The sequence below is a fragment of the Pleurotus ostreatus genome (assembly GCF_014466165.1).
Source record: "Pleurotus ostreatus strain PC9 chromosome Unknown scaffold_9, whole genome shotgun sequence".
Classification (NCBI taxonomy): Eukaryota; Fungi; Basidiomycota; class Agaricomycetes; order Agaricales; family Pleurotaceae; genus Pleurotus; species Pleurotus ostreatus.
This window is the reverse complement of record NW_023503164.1, coordinates 420,721-438,238: the sequence shown is the minus strand read 5'-3', so window position 1 is coordinate 438,238 and position 17,518 is coordinate 420,721. Positions and strand designations below refer to the sequence as shown.

The following is a 17,518-nucleotide window of genomic DNA, read 5'->3' as shown; positions in this document are numbered from 1 at the left end:
TCACTGGATTCGGCAATAGATCAGTTCTATAATTAGCGGCGTTGAGCAGATCCACTGCGTCTCGATGTCCAGCTTGGCGGTGGAGAAAAATGATAGGAATGTGGGGGAAACAATATTTTGGATATTGATACAGGGTATGGATACAGGGTACAGGGGGAGTAAAAATATATTCTACGCGTGATACAAGACATAGACTTGAAACACAAAGACCTAAATCTCGTCGGTACTCGCATCTCTTCTTTCCTCTGGTTATTACGGCTGCACGCTATAAAATTGGCGCATCATATTCAAATACAGACGAAGGTCGGAAAGAGAAAAAACTCACGTCTTCGCTGGGAGAGATTCATCAGGAATGCTCTCCAAGTCACCCACGTCCGTGGCATCACACGTCAACTTCTTCTCCTTGAATTTCTTCTCCAGAGTCGCAGGATCCCAAGACGATTTTCCAGCTGGTTTCGCAGCTTTGGTGCCCGCCTCAAAGCAACCCTAAATGTACGGAGTGAGATTGTCAATCAACGGGGAACCAAATGACGGAGACAAGTGAAAAATCGGGCTAGAACATGTGCAAATAGCCTGTCTACTCACCGACCAAATGGGCCAGATTGGGCTCTTCCACAATGACCCACTCTCATTGACCTTCCAAAGATCTCCCACATTCGCTTTTGCACCATAATTCAGTTCCAAGCCAGCCGATAGATCGACGCAACCACTGAACCCAGCCTTCACGCCCGCAGCTGGCGCACCATCGCTGCCATCTTGGGCGGAGATATCTCGACGGCGGGAGCCGTAGGCGTAAGGTGGTACGTAAATATCGCGTTTGCCCTTGCCCTTCTTCCCCGCAGCGGGGGCAGCGGCTTTGGCGGGAGCGGCAGGTGCACCCTTAGCAGCAGGAGCAGCGCCGCCCGCCTTGACGTTGGCGGTTGCGTGGGCTTCGGCAGTGATGCTAACACGGGCGAATGCATCGGCCTCGAGGAACACATCCGCACCAGCTTTGCCTGCAAGCGCGGAGATGCCTAGTTTGAGGGATGGGATTAAGTGTCCTTCGATATATCCTGTTGTATATTATGACTTGTCAGCGATCAACGCTGGCCATGGAAGATTACGAACCTTTTGCGTTGGCCTTTGCTTTCGCCTTGAGTTTGAGGGCTGCATATAGGGGAACGATTAACTTGTCCGTGTCGCCAAGAAGTGTGAGGAACTTACGAGCGGGCTTAGTATGTATACCCTTCTCTACTGACGCCTTCTTTGCTTTGGGGTACCACAATTCCACTATTCAAAGTTGAAAGTACGGATAGCCAAAGCACGCGGTCCAAGATCAATGTTGTGGTGGAGGATGGTGTGGTGGGATGGTGGCAATCGGTTAAATGATGAAACGATTGCATGAAAAGAGGCCCTTACGATTATCCACTTTGTACGCAAGATGAACGTTCGAGTCGATCTTCAAATCCAGTAACGCTTTCGCCTCGGCTTGTAGTTCGATCATAGGCCCTATGGTGAGGACGCTACGAGGCACAAAGTGGGGTCGGTTCAAGGAAAATAAACGGAAGGGATATCACTCACCCAGGGATGGAGAGGGCTGGAAGGCCAATAGGCTTTATAACACTCATCCTTCCAGACTCGTATCCACCCTACGCCATTGTCAGCAATGCAGCGTGCAAAAGTAAGGAAAACCCAACTAGAATGGCAGCCTTGATCACGACCGAAGCGTCCACATCGAACGACAGCCCCGCGTAAGCAGCAAAGTCTTTGATCTTGGGGGGAACAATCGACCCATCAACGATTACACCGGCTTTCACACTTCCGCTACCCTTCCCGTCCAAATCCACCTTCAACGAACCTGAAGCCACGCCACCCTCTCCACCACCAACACATTTCGTGTCGTGATAGTTGATGAGATTCACAGCGCCATCGAACTTAGCAGGCGAGGTTTCTACCTTTGGCTCGAATTGGAAGGACGTAGCGTTCTCCAAGAGCCCCGGTACGTCTTTAATTGCCTTGAAGGCAGCGCCGGCGGCTCCTGCTACTGCTTTCCCAGCAGTTTCAGCTGCATGCCCGACCGCCTGCCCTGCCTGGCCCACGGCTTTCCCGACGTCTGTAGCAGCGTGTCCTACAGCGTTGCCAACGTCCCCGGCAGCCTTCCCAACGGATTGAACGGCGCCGGATGTCCATGCCCCGACCGATTTGAAAGCATCGTCAAACCAGCCGTCGACGAACTCGAAGTTGAGGTCAGTGTCGGAGGGGAAGTCTCGCGAGGGAGAGGGAGAGGTCAGCCCTACGAAGGCGAAGTTGATATCACCGACTCTAAATCAATTATCAGTACTTATGAATCAAGAAGGGCAAAATTGACACGTACTTGGACGCATCGACTTCTGCGAAGTTGGTGTCGACTTTGAAGGAGTGGATGACAGGCGAAACACCATCTCTTCTTACCACCTTTCCCTCGACGTGGCCGGGCAGCGTCTGATCATGCGCCACGGTCGCCTGCGCAATTCTCGCAAATGGAGCTGCGCTACACTGTACGTAACCATCAGCAATTGTTCACTGAGCATCGTACGGATATGGGAGTATTTGGGAGTGAAAATGCGCGTACCCCATCGGGAAGTCTTACGATCTTATCGACTGCGCCCCAATGCCCAAAGACATGGCTACACGATTCGTCGTTCGCCTCATCGTCGGACTGACACACAAGACGTATTTCCTGCGACAAGGCATGCGGGTCACAGTCGAGTATAACCCATCCCGCGGCGGGTGTAATATCCGTGATGGCTTTCGGTGAACCTGCCTATGGAAATGATACGTCAAATATGATATTGCGATGAAGGATGTGGGAGTTTAAAAAGTACAATTTTGAAAGCACCAAGGGCCGAGTCGCCGCGCACTGGTAAATCGTAGGCACATTCGCCGTCGAAGCAGGGTTTCGACCAGTCATTCGTGGCAGGGACTGCCCCCACACCTGCTGCTCCGAGTGCTATAGCCACCAGGACGAAGGAGAGATTCAACGATATCTTGGGTGTTGGCATGTTGCTCCTTGACATCGCTTCCGTCGTCGTCGTATGAATAACCGGAGACAAAACTCAGATACGGAGCAGTCTGCCGGAAAATTGGTGTTCCTAGCCAAGGGGAGGAAGGCAAGGTAGCGTGATTGGGAGACGTGAGTTGCACCTTTTAATTGTTCGTGCATGAAATGTTTCGTCATTAGTGCAATTCTGAATGTTCAAGACAAGTGCTCAGGGGATAGAAACTAGTCTCAGGACTTCACGCTATAATTAACATCGCTGGAACTTTAGACTGGATGTGGCACTAGGAATAAGGTGCTTACCATGATCAATTCTTCCTGTTAATATTACTTAGAGTAAACCAAGCGGAAAGATGTTACACGGGAGGGCGTTCGGTGGATGGAAGATGTCAGTATCTATCCTGAACCACTCCCAGCGGCATCTGGCCTAAACAGTCTTCTGGGTTCGACTACTTTAATGTCGCGTCGTTATTTGCGCTATGTGGAGCTGTTCAACCGGCGTTCATATGGTTCCGTACGTTAGGTCCTAGAAGTAACAGCCCGCAGTCATGTTCAGTGGTGGAAGAAGCGGGCGCGTGTGATGGACTGCCCTCGTCGGCTATATAGTTAAACAAATTAGCACGTGAACCCCCTATCCCTCCTGTTCTTCTGAAGTCGATTAGCATGGGTTAGCAGGCGTAACGTACCCGCTCGCCTAGAGTACGTCGTAGATATATACGAGGTATATTTACACTATGTTCTACGTACTACAGACATTCTAATGAGTAGTATGTAGCGAGAAAAGACAAATACTCACTACAATTGATATTCTGTCTTCCCCCGTTGTTTCCGCCATATATGGGGGCAAGAAAAGCATCTCCCACAATATAGTTAATAGTGATAACGTGGCGTGCACTGTCGAATGCTGTAGAGTTGCTGCGAAATATAGTATTAGCATCAGACATGACAGAAACTCGGTTGGCCGAGATGGTAACTGTTAGAGATCCGGGGTCAGATGTTGAGCGGAGTTCACGGTTGAGGGGGGCGTTTTCATGCGGAGCTGTACAAGACGGAATGGCGAGGTACAGCCCGTAGATGTCACTGATGGAGCTCGAGCGGGAAAGAGAATGAGATCCCAAGTATGGGCTCTGAGCGGCGCAGATAGCGGTGAGGATATCATAGTGGCTATGAAAGAGTCCGATCCTGGCACCGACATCAACAACGACGAAGACACGATGGGCAGGTTCACGAGCGGCGGCCGTGAAACCTTTAAGACGTATAGCTCTGAGTTTCGCCTCTGAATCGACTGAGTCTCGATAGGTATTGAAGGGCAGAGCATCGTGGTCGCCGGCATTCAATTGAGCTTGAGGAAGGATTAGTCGGTTTCTGGAGCGGTGAGCATGAACTAGGAAATCGTACCCACTCGTTTGTTGATTGCAAAAGGAATTGCTTCATGGACCGTCCCGAGCAGCTCTCCGAGAACTGGGCTCCGGACGCTAGTTTGAGTCTGCGGCTGATCAGGTTTCAGGGGATTGTATTGACCGCCTATCCATTGGAAGGGCACTATGGAAGATATGTGGCGGCTTTTCATCATTTCCTGTCGCGGTGAAGGAAACTAAACTCGGTGAGTGCAAACACTGTGAAGATACACGTACCATATAATGCAGAAACGGAGGGTAGTCTTCGTCGTTGTCGAACTCAACGATAAAGCGCAACGTCAAAGTGACATCCGTTGGATATTGGATCTTGTGACGGTCAGCATATCTCTTCAAAAGAGTCGAAGACGTCTACGAGCTCACCTTGCGAGCTCTAAAATAGATAGTGGTCGCGCCGAGCCAATGTTCATGTTTCAGATTCATCTCGGCCACGCTCCGTCGATATTCAACAGATTCCTGGCTAGCCAACTCGCAGAGATCTTGGTAAGTGACCGCAAATTCCACTTCATCTTTTGGGAACAGCCCACGCCTACACTTGGTCATAATCTTGTCGCAATGTCCCTCAAGATGCCTATATGATTCGCGCCTCAGCGCACATCGGGGCCATTCAGCTCGACACCTACACATTCGGATGGACGTCCCATTTCAAGGACTTCGGAGACCGGACATGGTGAACCTCACGAAGTAACTGCGCTCCATTGGAATCAACGATCTGGAGGGAGACATTTGCCCCAAGGCTCCACCAATTGAGGTTGATACGAATATCTAAGTCGCAAATGAGTCAGATACTATCGCCAAACATCACTTCAAGCAACGTGCCTAGGATGTCGAACGTATATACCGTGCTAGCATGGCGCTCCTTTAGTACCGTGGTACACCCTCAGGTAAACTTGAACTCACAGACCCGACCCACCCGCGTCGCTTCTTTCAAGCATCGAAAAATGTCTGAAAAGCTGTTTCGAACGAAAGGCACGCGGTCAAGCTAAATCGAATGACACACGATTGTGCGTCAATCACCAAGGCTGTATGTATTTGCAGCCATCATGGCTTGTCCACAGCCGAGCGCCCGAGCGCCCATTGATCATGATCGAATTCGATTGTTTGTCCTTATGGACAGTGTTCTCTCGTCCTTACCTCCAGGACTGCCAAAAATGGGTCTCAATGTCCAGTTAAATTACTGAGAGTGATCTTCAAACTTGTGTCTACTAAATGTACTCTTCGCTCCCTTTAGCTGCTATCTCGTACCCTCCAGAGCATCGCTGAGCCGATCATATACGAAAACGTCGTTCTGCGCCTCCTGCAATCCATTCTCAACTCTTCGTTCCATCGTTCCTTGATCGCCACCGAGCAGCACTAATGAGACAATTGACCATCATCGACGTCGAAATGTCTACGAGGACGGAAGCCCGCGCTGACTGGGTCATGTCTATCCTGCCGCTATCGAGTCCCTCCTACTCCGAAGCTCAGTTCATTCACCTTGGCGGATACGATACAAAAATACACGGACAATGCATCGGCTATGGGACTCCTTCAAATCCCCGCTTTTCTGAGCTCCAGGTGCCCAGATGCACATCTGACACGAATATCTAATTCGCGTTGTTCCTGTCTCACCACGGAAACTCCATGAAACATCTTGACATGCTGCCACGCGTGCTGTCAGCCTTACCACCTGGTCACCCCGGGCTTCAGTAATCAAAACAAGCCTCACCATCCTCTGCGCGTACACGGTATTTTGCCATCTCGACGGAGCTGGCACCCCCACTGACCTCAAACTGGGATCACAGGTTGGCATGAACCCCGGTGCCACAGTTAAACTGAGCACATATGCGAGACACAGTGAATGTGTGGACGTTTGCATGTACATTAGAATATCCTGCAGTATCTCCGCTTGTGGCAATGCTACCCGGCCTCGAACGGTTAGACGTGCACATCACAGGTCACCGGGATACAGACTTCTTGTTGGTGGATCGTGTTGTAAACGAATTTAAATTGCTGCGCGTCAGCTCTCATGCCAAACTCCACTCTGATGACTTCGTCCCCTGGGCATTCGTTTGCTTTCCTGGCCTTCAATCCCTGGAAGTGCCTCTCGGAAAGTCGGTGGATACGCCGACGAGTGGCTCCCTGGAAGAAGGACATCACGGTTGTCCTACAGAGTGTTGGTAGCCTAGAGGAGGAATAAAAGGTCAGTTTAATGGCGGAACGTTTGTAATATGTATGGTTACTTGATAATAAGAAGGCGGGATCCTGATGGACACATCTCAGGAGTTGGAGATTCGGTTGAACCAGAGAACAATGGCAGAGACTGCCATTGGAACCAACGAAGACTGAGACGGATAAATCTAACGAATTACGTCTGGGACGAGGCGGGTATACTAAATACAAGCAATAACTAGGGCTGTACAGGTACTAAGAGAGTCCCAAAAATTGTCAACCCCGAGCGTAAGGATGGAAATTGTGTCTTCCTCGATTGACCATGCGCGCGGGCCCGACGCCTTGGTTCATCATGTTCCCCCGCCCCATGCCCATAGCCCCCATGCCCATACCCATACCTGTGCCCATGCCCATGCCCATGCGGTTACCAATAGCGTTCGCCATCCCACCAGCCATGGGATTTCCCATCCCCCCCATCATGTTCCCCATGCCGCCCATCATACCCTGCATCCCCCCCGCGAACCCGCCACCCGCACCCATCCCCATGTTCATTGCACCCACAGGGTTCGCCGCCCCCGCCGCCCCCATCGGGCCCATCCCCATGCGCATTCCCATGTTACCACCCATGTTGCCCATTGCCGCCATGCCACCCATACCACCGCCCATCGCCCCCATCGGGTTGAAGCCGGCCATGTTCCCTCCCATGGCGCTGCTCCCTCCGCCAGCCATATTGTTGGCCATGTTCCCCATTCCCATCCCCATATTTCCCATCCCGCCCATCGCGTTGAACCGCGACATGCCCATGTTCATCATCGCCATGGGATTCATGGCGTTCATCATTGGCATTTGCTGGAAATTCATGGGCATGACGCTGGTCTGGGTGTTGACGGCTGGTACATCGCCGTCACGGCCGCTGTTCCTCTGCTGATCCCGCTGACTCCGTGGCTGCGCAGCCTTCACCTCGATCTGAAGAAAAAGCGTCAATCCCCCCATCTGTACGGAGTGCTGCAGCGCGTACCTGTTTGTCATCCAGGAGGAGACCGAGTTTGCCGACGAGCTGGTCAGCGTTGCCGCCTTCGTCGAAGGTGACAAAACCGAATCCCTTGGATCGTCCGGATTCCCTGTCCATCATGACCGTCGCGTCCACCACGCTGCCGTAGGTGGAAAAGAAGGCCTTCATTGACTCGGATGTCGTATGGGGAGCCAGGCCTCCGACGAAGTAACGCGTGTTACGAAGATGCTCCTCCCGCGGAATGGCACGCTTGGGGTCGATCTATCGCGAGTGGGTGAGTAATTCTGATTAACCCCGATAGGGCGCCGTACCATTTTACCGTCTAGCGTATGTTCCCGAGCCAACACGGGAGTCACAGCCGAGGGGTCCTCAAATGTCAAGAAGGCAAACCCTCTTGATGTGCCCGATGGGTCCCGCATAATCGTACAGGCGTCCACCTTAGCAACATTTTAGCATGCAAGCAAGAGACAACGTGTCGTCGTCCTCAAATACCTTTCCAAATTGCGAAAAGTAATTCTTTAGTCCTTCTTCATATGGGCAAAAATAGATGGATGATTAGTGATTCGGTATGAAGACAAGATATAGGAGGACATGGTACCATCTGTTGTGTCCCAGCTGAGTCCTCCGATGAAGAGTTTGCTATGGTAGGTATGAAGCGGTATCGTGATCGACGCGAGTTGAGAGCGTAGCGTAGCGGCCGTAATGTAGCGTATTGTGAGCGTAGTAAAGCGTAGCGAGGTGATACAATATCCAATGGCGGACGTAAAGTATCGTATTGACACAACATACGTAGACGCGAGAAAAAATCAGTTGTATGGAGACATGGGGTATGAAAATCCGACGGCAAGAAAAAGAACATATTCATGTCCAAAGCATGCCAGCGCAAAGTCATGAGTGTAGTAACGTACCCGTAATCGTGCATCTCAGATGGCTTCTTCCCGTAGACGGTGTCCCCCGTTGTGTCTATCGTTGTGGGGATTACCTGTGTGCCGTTTGGTATCGGCTTCGTGTTCGGACGCACGCCGCCTCGTTCCTGCCCGGGGGTTTGTTGATATGATGAAAATTGCTGCGCTATTTGCGCCGAATATGACAAGGACTGATTGGCCGAATTCGAAGTAGATGGTTTGGCCGAGGATGAAGGCTTTGCTGGAAGGGCTAAGTTGGGTGTCTGGGATGCGGCAGTGGGGCTATTGTTGTCTAGAGACACGGGGGAAACGGGCTCCTCATCTGCGCCACTATCTGGCTGTGCCGTTGACGTTCCCTTTGCTGACTCTGTGTCGAGGAACTCGTTGTCGTCGCCATATATGTCTGCAACAAAATTGAGCTCCAAAGGTGGGCTCTGAGATTCTTGGACTACTAACCTTCGTAAAGGTCGGCATCGAGTGATTTGGACATTGTTCAGCTGGTTCTGGATGAAACAAGATCCACTTTTCGCGACTCGAAAGGGGGATGTCGAGGAAGGGTTGACGAAGAGGCGTAGCGCGTGACATCGTGACCTGATCCTGACGCGGTGACTGGGTGACCAAAGAGGATCGACTATCATTATCTCGTATATAGGCTGGTTTTCGAGCATAAGCCGGCCTGGCAGCAGTGGCAGTTCTGGATTTATATCCTCGAAGCGATAAGACTGTTCATCAGGCCAAGTCCTCTGCTTTTCCAACCTCAGTACTAAGCTAAGCTAACGTCATGCCTCCAGTCAACTAGTAACCACGATGCGCTGCAGGAATTTTTGTGGACAATGCCATGACTCTGGTTCCCATCCCTCCTTGGTCGGAGAAGGACATGGATAACTATTTTACGACGGCCATGGCGGACGCCCTGGCCCACGGACTCACCTCGATCCATGATGCGGACTTTAGCGTTGTCGAAGCAAGGACCGACAAAGAGAGTCGCTGGGCCAACGCAAACGAGACGAGTGGGTCGACAGCGGAGGAAGGATGAGGGAGCAGGACACCGAGGCAGCGGCGACTAGGGAGCAGGACACCGAGGCAGCGGCGACTAGGAAGGTCGAGGGCAGGGCCTGTAATGTGCGCGGAGAAAGGGAGCGCGACGGACAGACAGTGGGCTCTACATTAGCCCGCAGGCGTTTGGAACGAAAGACACATGAACTCACCAGTGTCCCCACTGCACTCCGTCAAATGTCACATTCAGGACTTCTAGCCTCACAACGGCTCCCTGACGACCCGAACCTATTCCGCCAGTTTTCGCAAGACTCAAATCGGTGGGGTGGTCCTCAAACTTGGCGGAGGCGATGGAATTTTCGTAGTGAGTGCCTTTCTCGTGGTTCTGACGAGCAACATGGACGAATAGCGTTTGTCTGGTACCTCCTTGGCCCCTCAATACTCGTTCGACCAACTTAATTCTATTACTTTTTCCATCTATTTCCGTACAATATTGCTCAAACCAATCCGTTAGAGACATTGGGGCGCCACCAACGCCTGGCATCTGTCTTGATCACTGCCGAAATGACCCAATGCAAGGCGTTCAGGTGCACGGATGCCCTTTGCTACACATTGTGGACGGACGTATTTCTCACAAAGGAGGCTACATAGTATCCTCTGGGTCAAGAGTACTTATTGCTTGCCGGTCCTATGCGTCTGATGATCAACCCCTCATATGGAGTCTCAGTCCTACCCGCCACTTCTCTTGTCTTCCCCTTTTATCAAGGTTATATCTTTCGTCTTTGAGCAATCCCCCCAGGACATTCTCTCCTTCGACCACACTTTGTCCTTTATTCGTGAATCCTGTACTCGAACTTGCCATACTCCATTATTCTATGCCCGTTATGCCAACCTGTACTCGCGACAGGCTCCCTCTTCCCGTAGATGCCCATCTTATTACCCTTTGCGGCTGCGAAATCGCGGGAAATCGCACTATATGTGGTTGAATGGGTTCGGCTTATTGTCCCCATTTTCCCTCTTCGTAGCGCTCCCCTTCTCTACCGATACGCATCCATTACATTCGCGATCATCACATCAACGATCGGGTCATCAGCTCGAAGGAGAAGATTACTTGCCAGAGAAACTTCCATCTTACTCTTCGCTCATTGGACCCCTACGGACTCACGGAAATTGCTCGAATTACGGATGTCTTTGCACCATACGGTTGACACGTTGCAAGATTGTCGCCCTGAGCGAGCTGTATAGCGGACAAGAGGCGAACAAAGAAGATCAAGCGACTTCATCCTTTCTAACAGCTCTAATATTCTAGACCGTCAACGTATGCACCTACCACGCCGGTATTTGAACTTTCAGCTAAATGGGGAGTATTCCTTTGTATTCCAGATTGTTTGCATACTGACTACATCTACTCGCCTTGCAGCATTCTCTTCGGGTCGCCAATTCTCTGAGATGGAATGTTACGGCGCCGTCCAGTTTGACACATCACTTGACCCATTCGATACAGTGCCGAACAGAATCTCGACGAACTTTCGTGACGTTCAACCGTGTGAGGGACGTACGTACAGGTATCGCCTCCCTAGTGCATATAAAACCCTCGCACCTACGGCTACAACCAGCAACCGCAACAGTTCTGACGTCCCCAACTACACAGTATGTGAACTCAACCCCGCTCCGTCGTTTTGGCTCAGCTCATCGTTCAGATTTTCAAATGTCTTCCGACCAAGCTGAAGTTTGCGCCACCGAAGCAGTGGTCCTTGGTGAGGTGACACAGAACTACCCAAGCAAAGAGTTGGCTAGCAAAGCCGCCTGCACCTGGGCTAAGGTTGACGATCCGAACAAGCTCGTGCTGTACACCAGGTATTTGCTCTCATAACCTCTTGTCACTGTCAGTGCGCTGACCTGTTCTTTAGTCGAGTTGGTCCGTACAAAGGATGGGTTGTCGGTACGGGCTTCTGTGCCGAACAACTGCCTTCACAATGACTAACTGTGCTGAAGGGGTTGGCATCACGCGTCCTAGCGGCACCATAGAAGACATTGTTCGCGTTGATTCCGATGACAAAACAGGAACTGCCACGAAAGGCATCCACTTCAACGCCAAGAATTCTAAGGACTCTTCGCAGACTCTTGCCGCCGTCATCGAGCCAACAAAGGCGCTCACCCCCGCCGCTCGGGATAAACAGTACAAGAAGATCTTGGAATCTATCAAGGGCCAGGAACCGAGGGTGATTTGGCTTTGGTGGAGCACGGGAGCGGGAAGGTTCGCGGAACTTGATCTGGAAGATGCAACGGAGGATGCTGCCTGATGCTGCTTGAATATGGTGTCAAGAAGTAGTCTCAATCAATACCATGCCTCAGACGTGCAACATATCCTTTCCTCGGCGGTGGTAAGGGTTCTCGCTCCGCAAGAAGTACCTTGTTGACACCGCTTCATAACCATCCCATAGGTAGGTAGGATGGCACATAGCTTCTGTGGGTGATCAGGGAGGAAACGTCTATGAGTAAAAAACAAATACAGACCGACCTTGCGTTCTCCTTTGCAATGATGGGCCGCATTTCTCTGTCGACAAATTCAAAAGAAGTGGTGTCGACCAACGGAATGGATGTCACGACGGCGTTAGACACTGAGTGGGGCCAAGCGGTGACTGAGGTGTACTCACGATTGCCCACTCATCTTCCGGGCACTCGGATGCTTTTAGGTAACCCGATCACCAACTAAGAAGTACAGGTTTGTCTGGTGCGGTTCTAACTTCTGACTGCTTACTGTGATTCGTCGATCAGGTCGCTGCCTCAAACTCCGTCACGAACGCCGATTTGACAACGTGCCTTCTACTCGCCGTGCGTCAGCCTATTGGAAGATTAGAATCATGGCCCAGTCCTCCAGGGAAACCCATAACAAATCAATGGGCATCATCAGATAGCGGTTTCATAAGTACATGGAATCGGGGACAGTGCGGTGCACCGAAGCAATACCGAACGGATGTTGTGGGCTCTCAGCATCATTTCAGTGGAAGCCATGAGATTGCGCATTGTCACTGTATGGTTCCGAGCGGACAACCGTATCGAGGGCCGCAAGGAGCAGTGGAATGAGTTGCCCAGAGCAATCCAGGACGAAACAGTTCTTGTTCTAGGCTATTCGCCGCCGTTTCTATTCTAAGTGTACTCCAAATGTCAGGCTTTCCACAGCTTCTGCGTCTGCCTGAGTCAAGGGAAAATTGCTTGGAGCCATCGCCTAGAGTGCTGACTGACGGCGACTGTGGAAGTACGCACTGCTTGGGTGGGCAGATGATAAGGTCGATCTGGTACTGATCACTCTGCCCCTGAATCTATATAAGCCCTCTCTCAATCTCCACTCTTGACCACAACCACCATCTCCTCCACCACACAAATCCCCTCACTCACGCTCATCGTTATCCATGGTGAGTCCACTGTCATGCACATAACAGTGCTGGACTCGACGCTGAGGTTGCTTCTTGTTTTCAGGTCAACGTCGGAATCAACGGGTAGGCTTCAGCTCATCTTGCGTCCATCAGGAAGTGGGATCTGACTCGGAACGCATCTCGTACATAGATTTGGTGAGTAGCTGTCTAGTTATAGGCAACAGGATCTTTCATTGACCTGCGATCAGGTCGTATTGGCCGTATCGTCTTTCGTAACGCCCTCGAAGTCGGCGGCGTCGACGTTGTCGCCATCAATGAGTAAGTACATGCGCCTTAGTTCTTACATGCATCGCTAATCACTGCTCTCGATGAAGCCCGTTCATTGATCTCGATTATATGGTGCGTAAATCTTGCCCTGATACTAGCCGAACGAAGTGTTGACTGATCCGATGCTTTTGTTTCTCCTTTGCGATTACCTTTCGATCACGCCGATTTCGGGATATTAGGTCTACATGTTCAAGTACGATTCCGTACACGGACGATTCAAGGGCTCTGTTGAGGCCAAGGACGGAAAACTCGTCGTCGAGGGCAAAGCCATCCACATCTTCGCGGAGAAGGATCCTGCCAACATCCCCTGGGGCTCTGTCAGCGCCGATTATGTTGTCGAATCCACTGGTGTCTTCACCACCACGGAGAAGGCATCAGCTCACTTGAAGGGCGGCGCTAAGAAGGTCGTCATCTCTGCACCCTCCGCAGATGCCCCCATGTTTGTCTGCGGTGTTAACCTCGAGACTTACGACCCGAAGTACAAAGTTGTAAGTAACTGATAGACCGAAAGGGCTGTCTGTCATCTGGCTCACTAATCGTTATTTATAGATCTCCAACGCTTCCTGCACGACTAACTGCCTCGCGCCCCTCGCGAAGGTTATCCACGACAAGTTCGGTATCGTTGAGGGCTTGATGAGCACAATCCACGCCACAACAGCTACCCAAAAGACCGTCGATGGCCCATCACACAAGGACTGGCGTGGAGGTCGCAGTGTCAACAACAACATCATTCCCTCCTCTACTGGTGCCGCCAAGGCCGTCGGCAAGGTCATCCCTTCATTGAATGGAAAGCTCACGTACGTCTCTATCTTGCTCCATTAAAACTCGCATGTTTACGCGCTGTACAGTGGCTTGGCCTTCCGTGTCCCCACTCTTGATGTCTCCGTTGTTGATCTCGTTGTCCGCCTCGAGAAGCCCGCTGACTACAAAGATATCGTCGCCGCTGTCAAGGAAGCCTCCGAGACGACCCACAAGGGCATTCTCGGCTTCACTTCCGACTCTGTTGTGTCCACAGATTTCATCGGCAGTACCGATTCCTCCATCTTCGACGCCACCGCAGGCATCCAATTGAACCCCAACTTTGTCAAGCTGATCGCTTGGTACGATAACGAATACGGCTACTCAAGACGTGTTGTCGACCTCTTGAAATACGTTGCCGAGAAGGATGGTGCGCAGTAGATGCTTTCTCTTTCCTGTCACCCTTGTTCCTTCCTCTTCCCTCATTACGGAGATAACTCGTTGCATTTACCTCCCCCCTTATTCGTGACAAGATTTTTTAGACCTTGCTTTTGTAGGAAATGTTGAAAGAAAATCCGCGTTGTAGTAGTCCCACCAAAGAACAATTCTGTACCAATGTCGAACTAGAATCAAAACATGTTCATGTGAAGATTAGCAGGCCACTAAGTTCAGGACAAGAACGATTCTACTGAACTAATAGAAAGTCGCACGTACGCATACTTGTAGCAAGAGGGCGCAGCCTGGATGTCCATGATATCACGGATGGGAACAAGCGGGGCAAGTACATCCGTCTTTAACTTGAAGTCAAGTGTGGCATTGGTGAAGGGGGGTTCCCAGGTGGTGTATCCAGAAATGTCCTTGAGACGCCTTTTGGGATCTCTCGCTTGCCACATTGACCAGAGACGATCAAGATTCGTGTGGTGCAAGTAGAAGAGGGGATCTACTTATACAATTGCACCGTAAATACATTGAATTCTTTGGGGTTGTCATTAGTGACTACTGACCTCTGGGGCTGGAATAGCGATCAATCATTTCGCCTCCGATACTTAGCAATGTGTCCCGAAAGTCAGACGTGGACCGGTGTCCCTTCAACTTCAATTTCTCAATGTAGTAATAAGTACCTGTCAGCGGAGTTATACATAGGAACAGTCCGCGCGGAGTTCAGCGGAGATTGCCTAATATGGTAAGTCTACAATGTAGCCAATAAGAGCCACCCAAAGACTGACGGAGCTCTCAACTCGCGATACAAGTCGTGCTGGTTCTAGGAGCCTGATGCTCAGTGTTTTGCCTAAGTCTGTGTGAGTCATAAAATAATGACTTAGCCGGACCTAGGCCGGAATATTTACCGTAAAATGACTTGAAAATGATTTTGTGGGTCCCTTTTGGGTATCGAGGAAAACAGGTCAAGTCAAGTCTGTTAGTGTCCAAGTCAGTCATGGAAAGTCAGGCCACCATGTTCAACGCAACAGTCGCTCACAGTCAGTGATGGTCAGGTTAAGTCAAGTGTCATATACCAGTCCTCACGCCCCCTTAGGGGTCCCCCCTACGCCCCTTTCGGATACTCGGACCTTCGGAGTCCCTCGGGCTCCGCCCTTGCAGCCTATGCATGGTGCGCAGCACTTGGATTCACTTGTTACATGTTTCACCTACATGTGTATTTACATACTAGCCTCACTACATACATGTGTTAGTCAGTATTTATAGTAGCACTAGTAGACATGGATTCTTCACTCTGAATCTTAGTTCCTTTTCCGTCACTTGTCTCTTCTAAGTCTTCGCTGCGGGCTCCTCCGCGGAGCCCACCTCTCACCTTGCTCTCTCCGAAATCGGGACACCGCAGGGCTAGGAGGGCGCAGCATCAAAGCTGAAGCCAAGTCCCGTGTTGTAAGGGCAACCTCAAGATGGCCGCACAGTGCAGGCCTAGCAGAGGGAGAATCCAAAGATAATGAATACGACTAACTACAATACATGAGAGGGCTGCTCACCTAGCAGAGGGAGAATCCAAAGAGAACAGGATAAGGATTCTCCATGCTAGGAAGCGAAGTATATACTGTAGTAGCGTGAGAGGAATGCAGGATAACTGTACAGTACACCAGCCACAAGTCCGAGCGAATATCACAAGGTACAAGGAAACATGTGATAATGAAGTGGAAGGAGGATGTACAGGAGTCGTGCCGGCGACCTGGGGAAGTGGGGACAAGGAGTAATGAAGTAGGAAAGGAGGATAGAGGTAGCCCGGACGAGCCCCGAAGTGTATCTACGAGTCCGAGCAAGTCCGAAGCGTCCGAGCAAGGCCGAGGCGAGTCCGAAGTGCGGGAAGACTTCGGAGTCACCGGACGAAGCTCGGATGTGAAAGGAGTGAGTGGAAAGGAAGTGGAAAGGAAAGGGGACAAAGGGGATGTATGTAAGAGTCCGTGGGATGAAGGAAGGGAGAAAGGAATGAGGAGGAAGGAAGGGGACAGGGGAATAGGAGAAAATAGGAGTGTCCCCTTACAGGCAGGGGTAGTTGGTTGGTAAGAAGGGGTGGGACCGTTTGGATACGAGGATATAGCTGAGTCATACATACAACTGGTTGGCCGGAGGCATCACATTGACGTTGAAATATAAGGTACTCACAAACCCCCTCCGTGTCCATGGCATGATGATTGCATGTATTGAGTGGTCTGGAAGCTTGAGCTTGAGTATGAGAGTCAGAATAGTTAGCGAAGTGCATAGGGGAATGGGAATCCTGCCAGTAGTCTGTTTGCCAGGCGCGTGGATCCAGAGAGTTGGAGCAGTTGTTATCCACACAGGGCGCGTTACGGCGAGAAGAGATGTCAAGAGCTTCAATTTGGGGCTGCATTGAATGCCCCAAGTGTTGTGAATGGTTGTCGAAGAAATAAGTGGACATTGGGGATGTTGGTGAGGAGTTGAAACATTGAAACGTTGAAGTCCAACAATTGAACTGGCCATCGAAATCAAAAAAGATTATGTAATTGAAGACAGGGGGGCACCAGTGCCTGTCACCAGTATTCATGCTCTTCCAAGTCTCTCGTCTTGTATCTAAATACCCCTGCATTATCCGACATTCAGCACCCTCAAGATACCCCCTTTGTCACTTCCTGAGCAACCGCTCTTAGGCTAGAGCCTTAATGTTCTCTCGATTAATGCATCTTCGCCCCTGGGATTAGTTCCCCTTACATAAGCAATGTCTGAATCCTATTACTTTACGCTCCCATTCCCAGTCAAACTAAGTCACTGTAAGTTTGCTTTTCACTGACTTAGATTTCGTCGTGACCTTCCGCACAAGATCAAAAGAGGAAGGTGCCGGAATTTTTACATCAAAAGTACGGAAACTGACGAATTCCATCAAAAAATGGACTTACGTGGACTTTATACTGACTTAGGCAAAATACTGAGCCTGATGCAGGACCCGTAATGAATACCAAGAGTCGGCAGTGGGGATGGCGGCGAGCCCGTAGGCGTCCTCGAGAAAAACTCGACCAGACGGTGGATACTATCACTATCGATAAAACGACGCCGATACATATAATAATCGCATGCTGGCGCCCAATGAAGGAGTAAAGCACAGGCCTTTGTGC

The 17,518-nt window shown here is 50.8% G+C and overlaps 4 protein-coding genes across 4 annotated transcripts; 2 read left to right on the top strand and 2 right to left on the bottom strand.

Annotated features, from left to right (window-relative positions):
• Positions 1-321: 321 nt before the first annotated feature.
• PC9H_011345 (uncharacterized protein) lies at positions 322-3,035 on the bottom strand (the record flags this gene model as incomplete). The annotated part of the gene is made up of 10 exons (XM_036780830.1): positions 322-486; positions 586-1,052; positions 1,108-1,146; positions 1,204-1,269; positions 1,399-1,502; positions 1,561-1,628; positions 1,677-2,301; positions 2,354-2,514; positions 2,591-2,782; positions 2,844-3,035. The coding sequence occupies 10 exons, from the start codon at positions 3,033-3,035 to the stop codon at positions 322-324; spliced, it is 2,079 nt and encodes a 692-aa protein (XP_036626685.1).
• Positions 3,036-3,886: 851 nt separating this feature from the next.
• Positions 3,887-8,989, bottom strand: PC9H_011344 (uncharacterized protein; the record flags this gene model as incomplete). Its single annotated transcript, XM_036780829.1, has 13 exons — positions 3,887-3,931; positions 3,991-4,358; positions 4,415-4,610; positions 4,651-4,740; positions 4,795-5,002; positions 5,055-5,196; positions 6,981-7,548; positions 7,601-7,855; positions 7,906-8,031; positions 8,087-8,121; positions 8,193-8,233; positions 8,503-8,902; positions 8,956-8,989. 13 exons carry the CDS (start codon positions 8,987-8,989, stop codon positions 3,887-3,889), a joined length of 2,508 nt encoding a protein of 835 aa, XP_036626684.1.
• Positions 8,990-11,203: 2,214 nt separating this feature from the next.
• On the top strand, positions 11,204-11,798 carry PC9H_011343 (uncharacterized protein; the record flags this gene model as incomplete). The annotated part of the gene is made up of 3 exons (XM_036780828.1): positions 11,204-11,352; positions 11,406-11,437; positions 11,491-11,798. 3 exons carry the CDS (start codon positions 11,204-11,206, stop codon positions 11,796-11,798), a joined length of 489 nt encoding a protein of 162 aa, XP_036626683.1.
• A 1,127-nt stretch (positions 11,799-12,925) lies between these two features.
• PC9H_011342 (uncharacterized protein) lies at positions 12,926-14,378 on the top strand (the record flags this gene model as incomplete). The annotated part of the gene is made up of 6 exons (XM_036780827.1): positions 12,926-12,995; positions 13,121-13,190; positions 13,247-13,271; positions 13,379-13,687; positions 13,749-13,996; positions 14,048-14,378. The coding sequence occupies 6 exons, from the start codon at positions 12,926-12,928 to the stop codon at positions 14,376-14,378; spliced, it is 1,053 nt and encodes a 350-aa protein (XP_036626682.1).
• Positions 14,379-17,518: the final 3,140 nt, after the last annotated feature.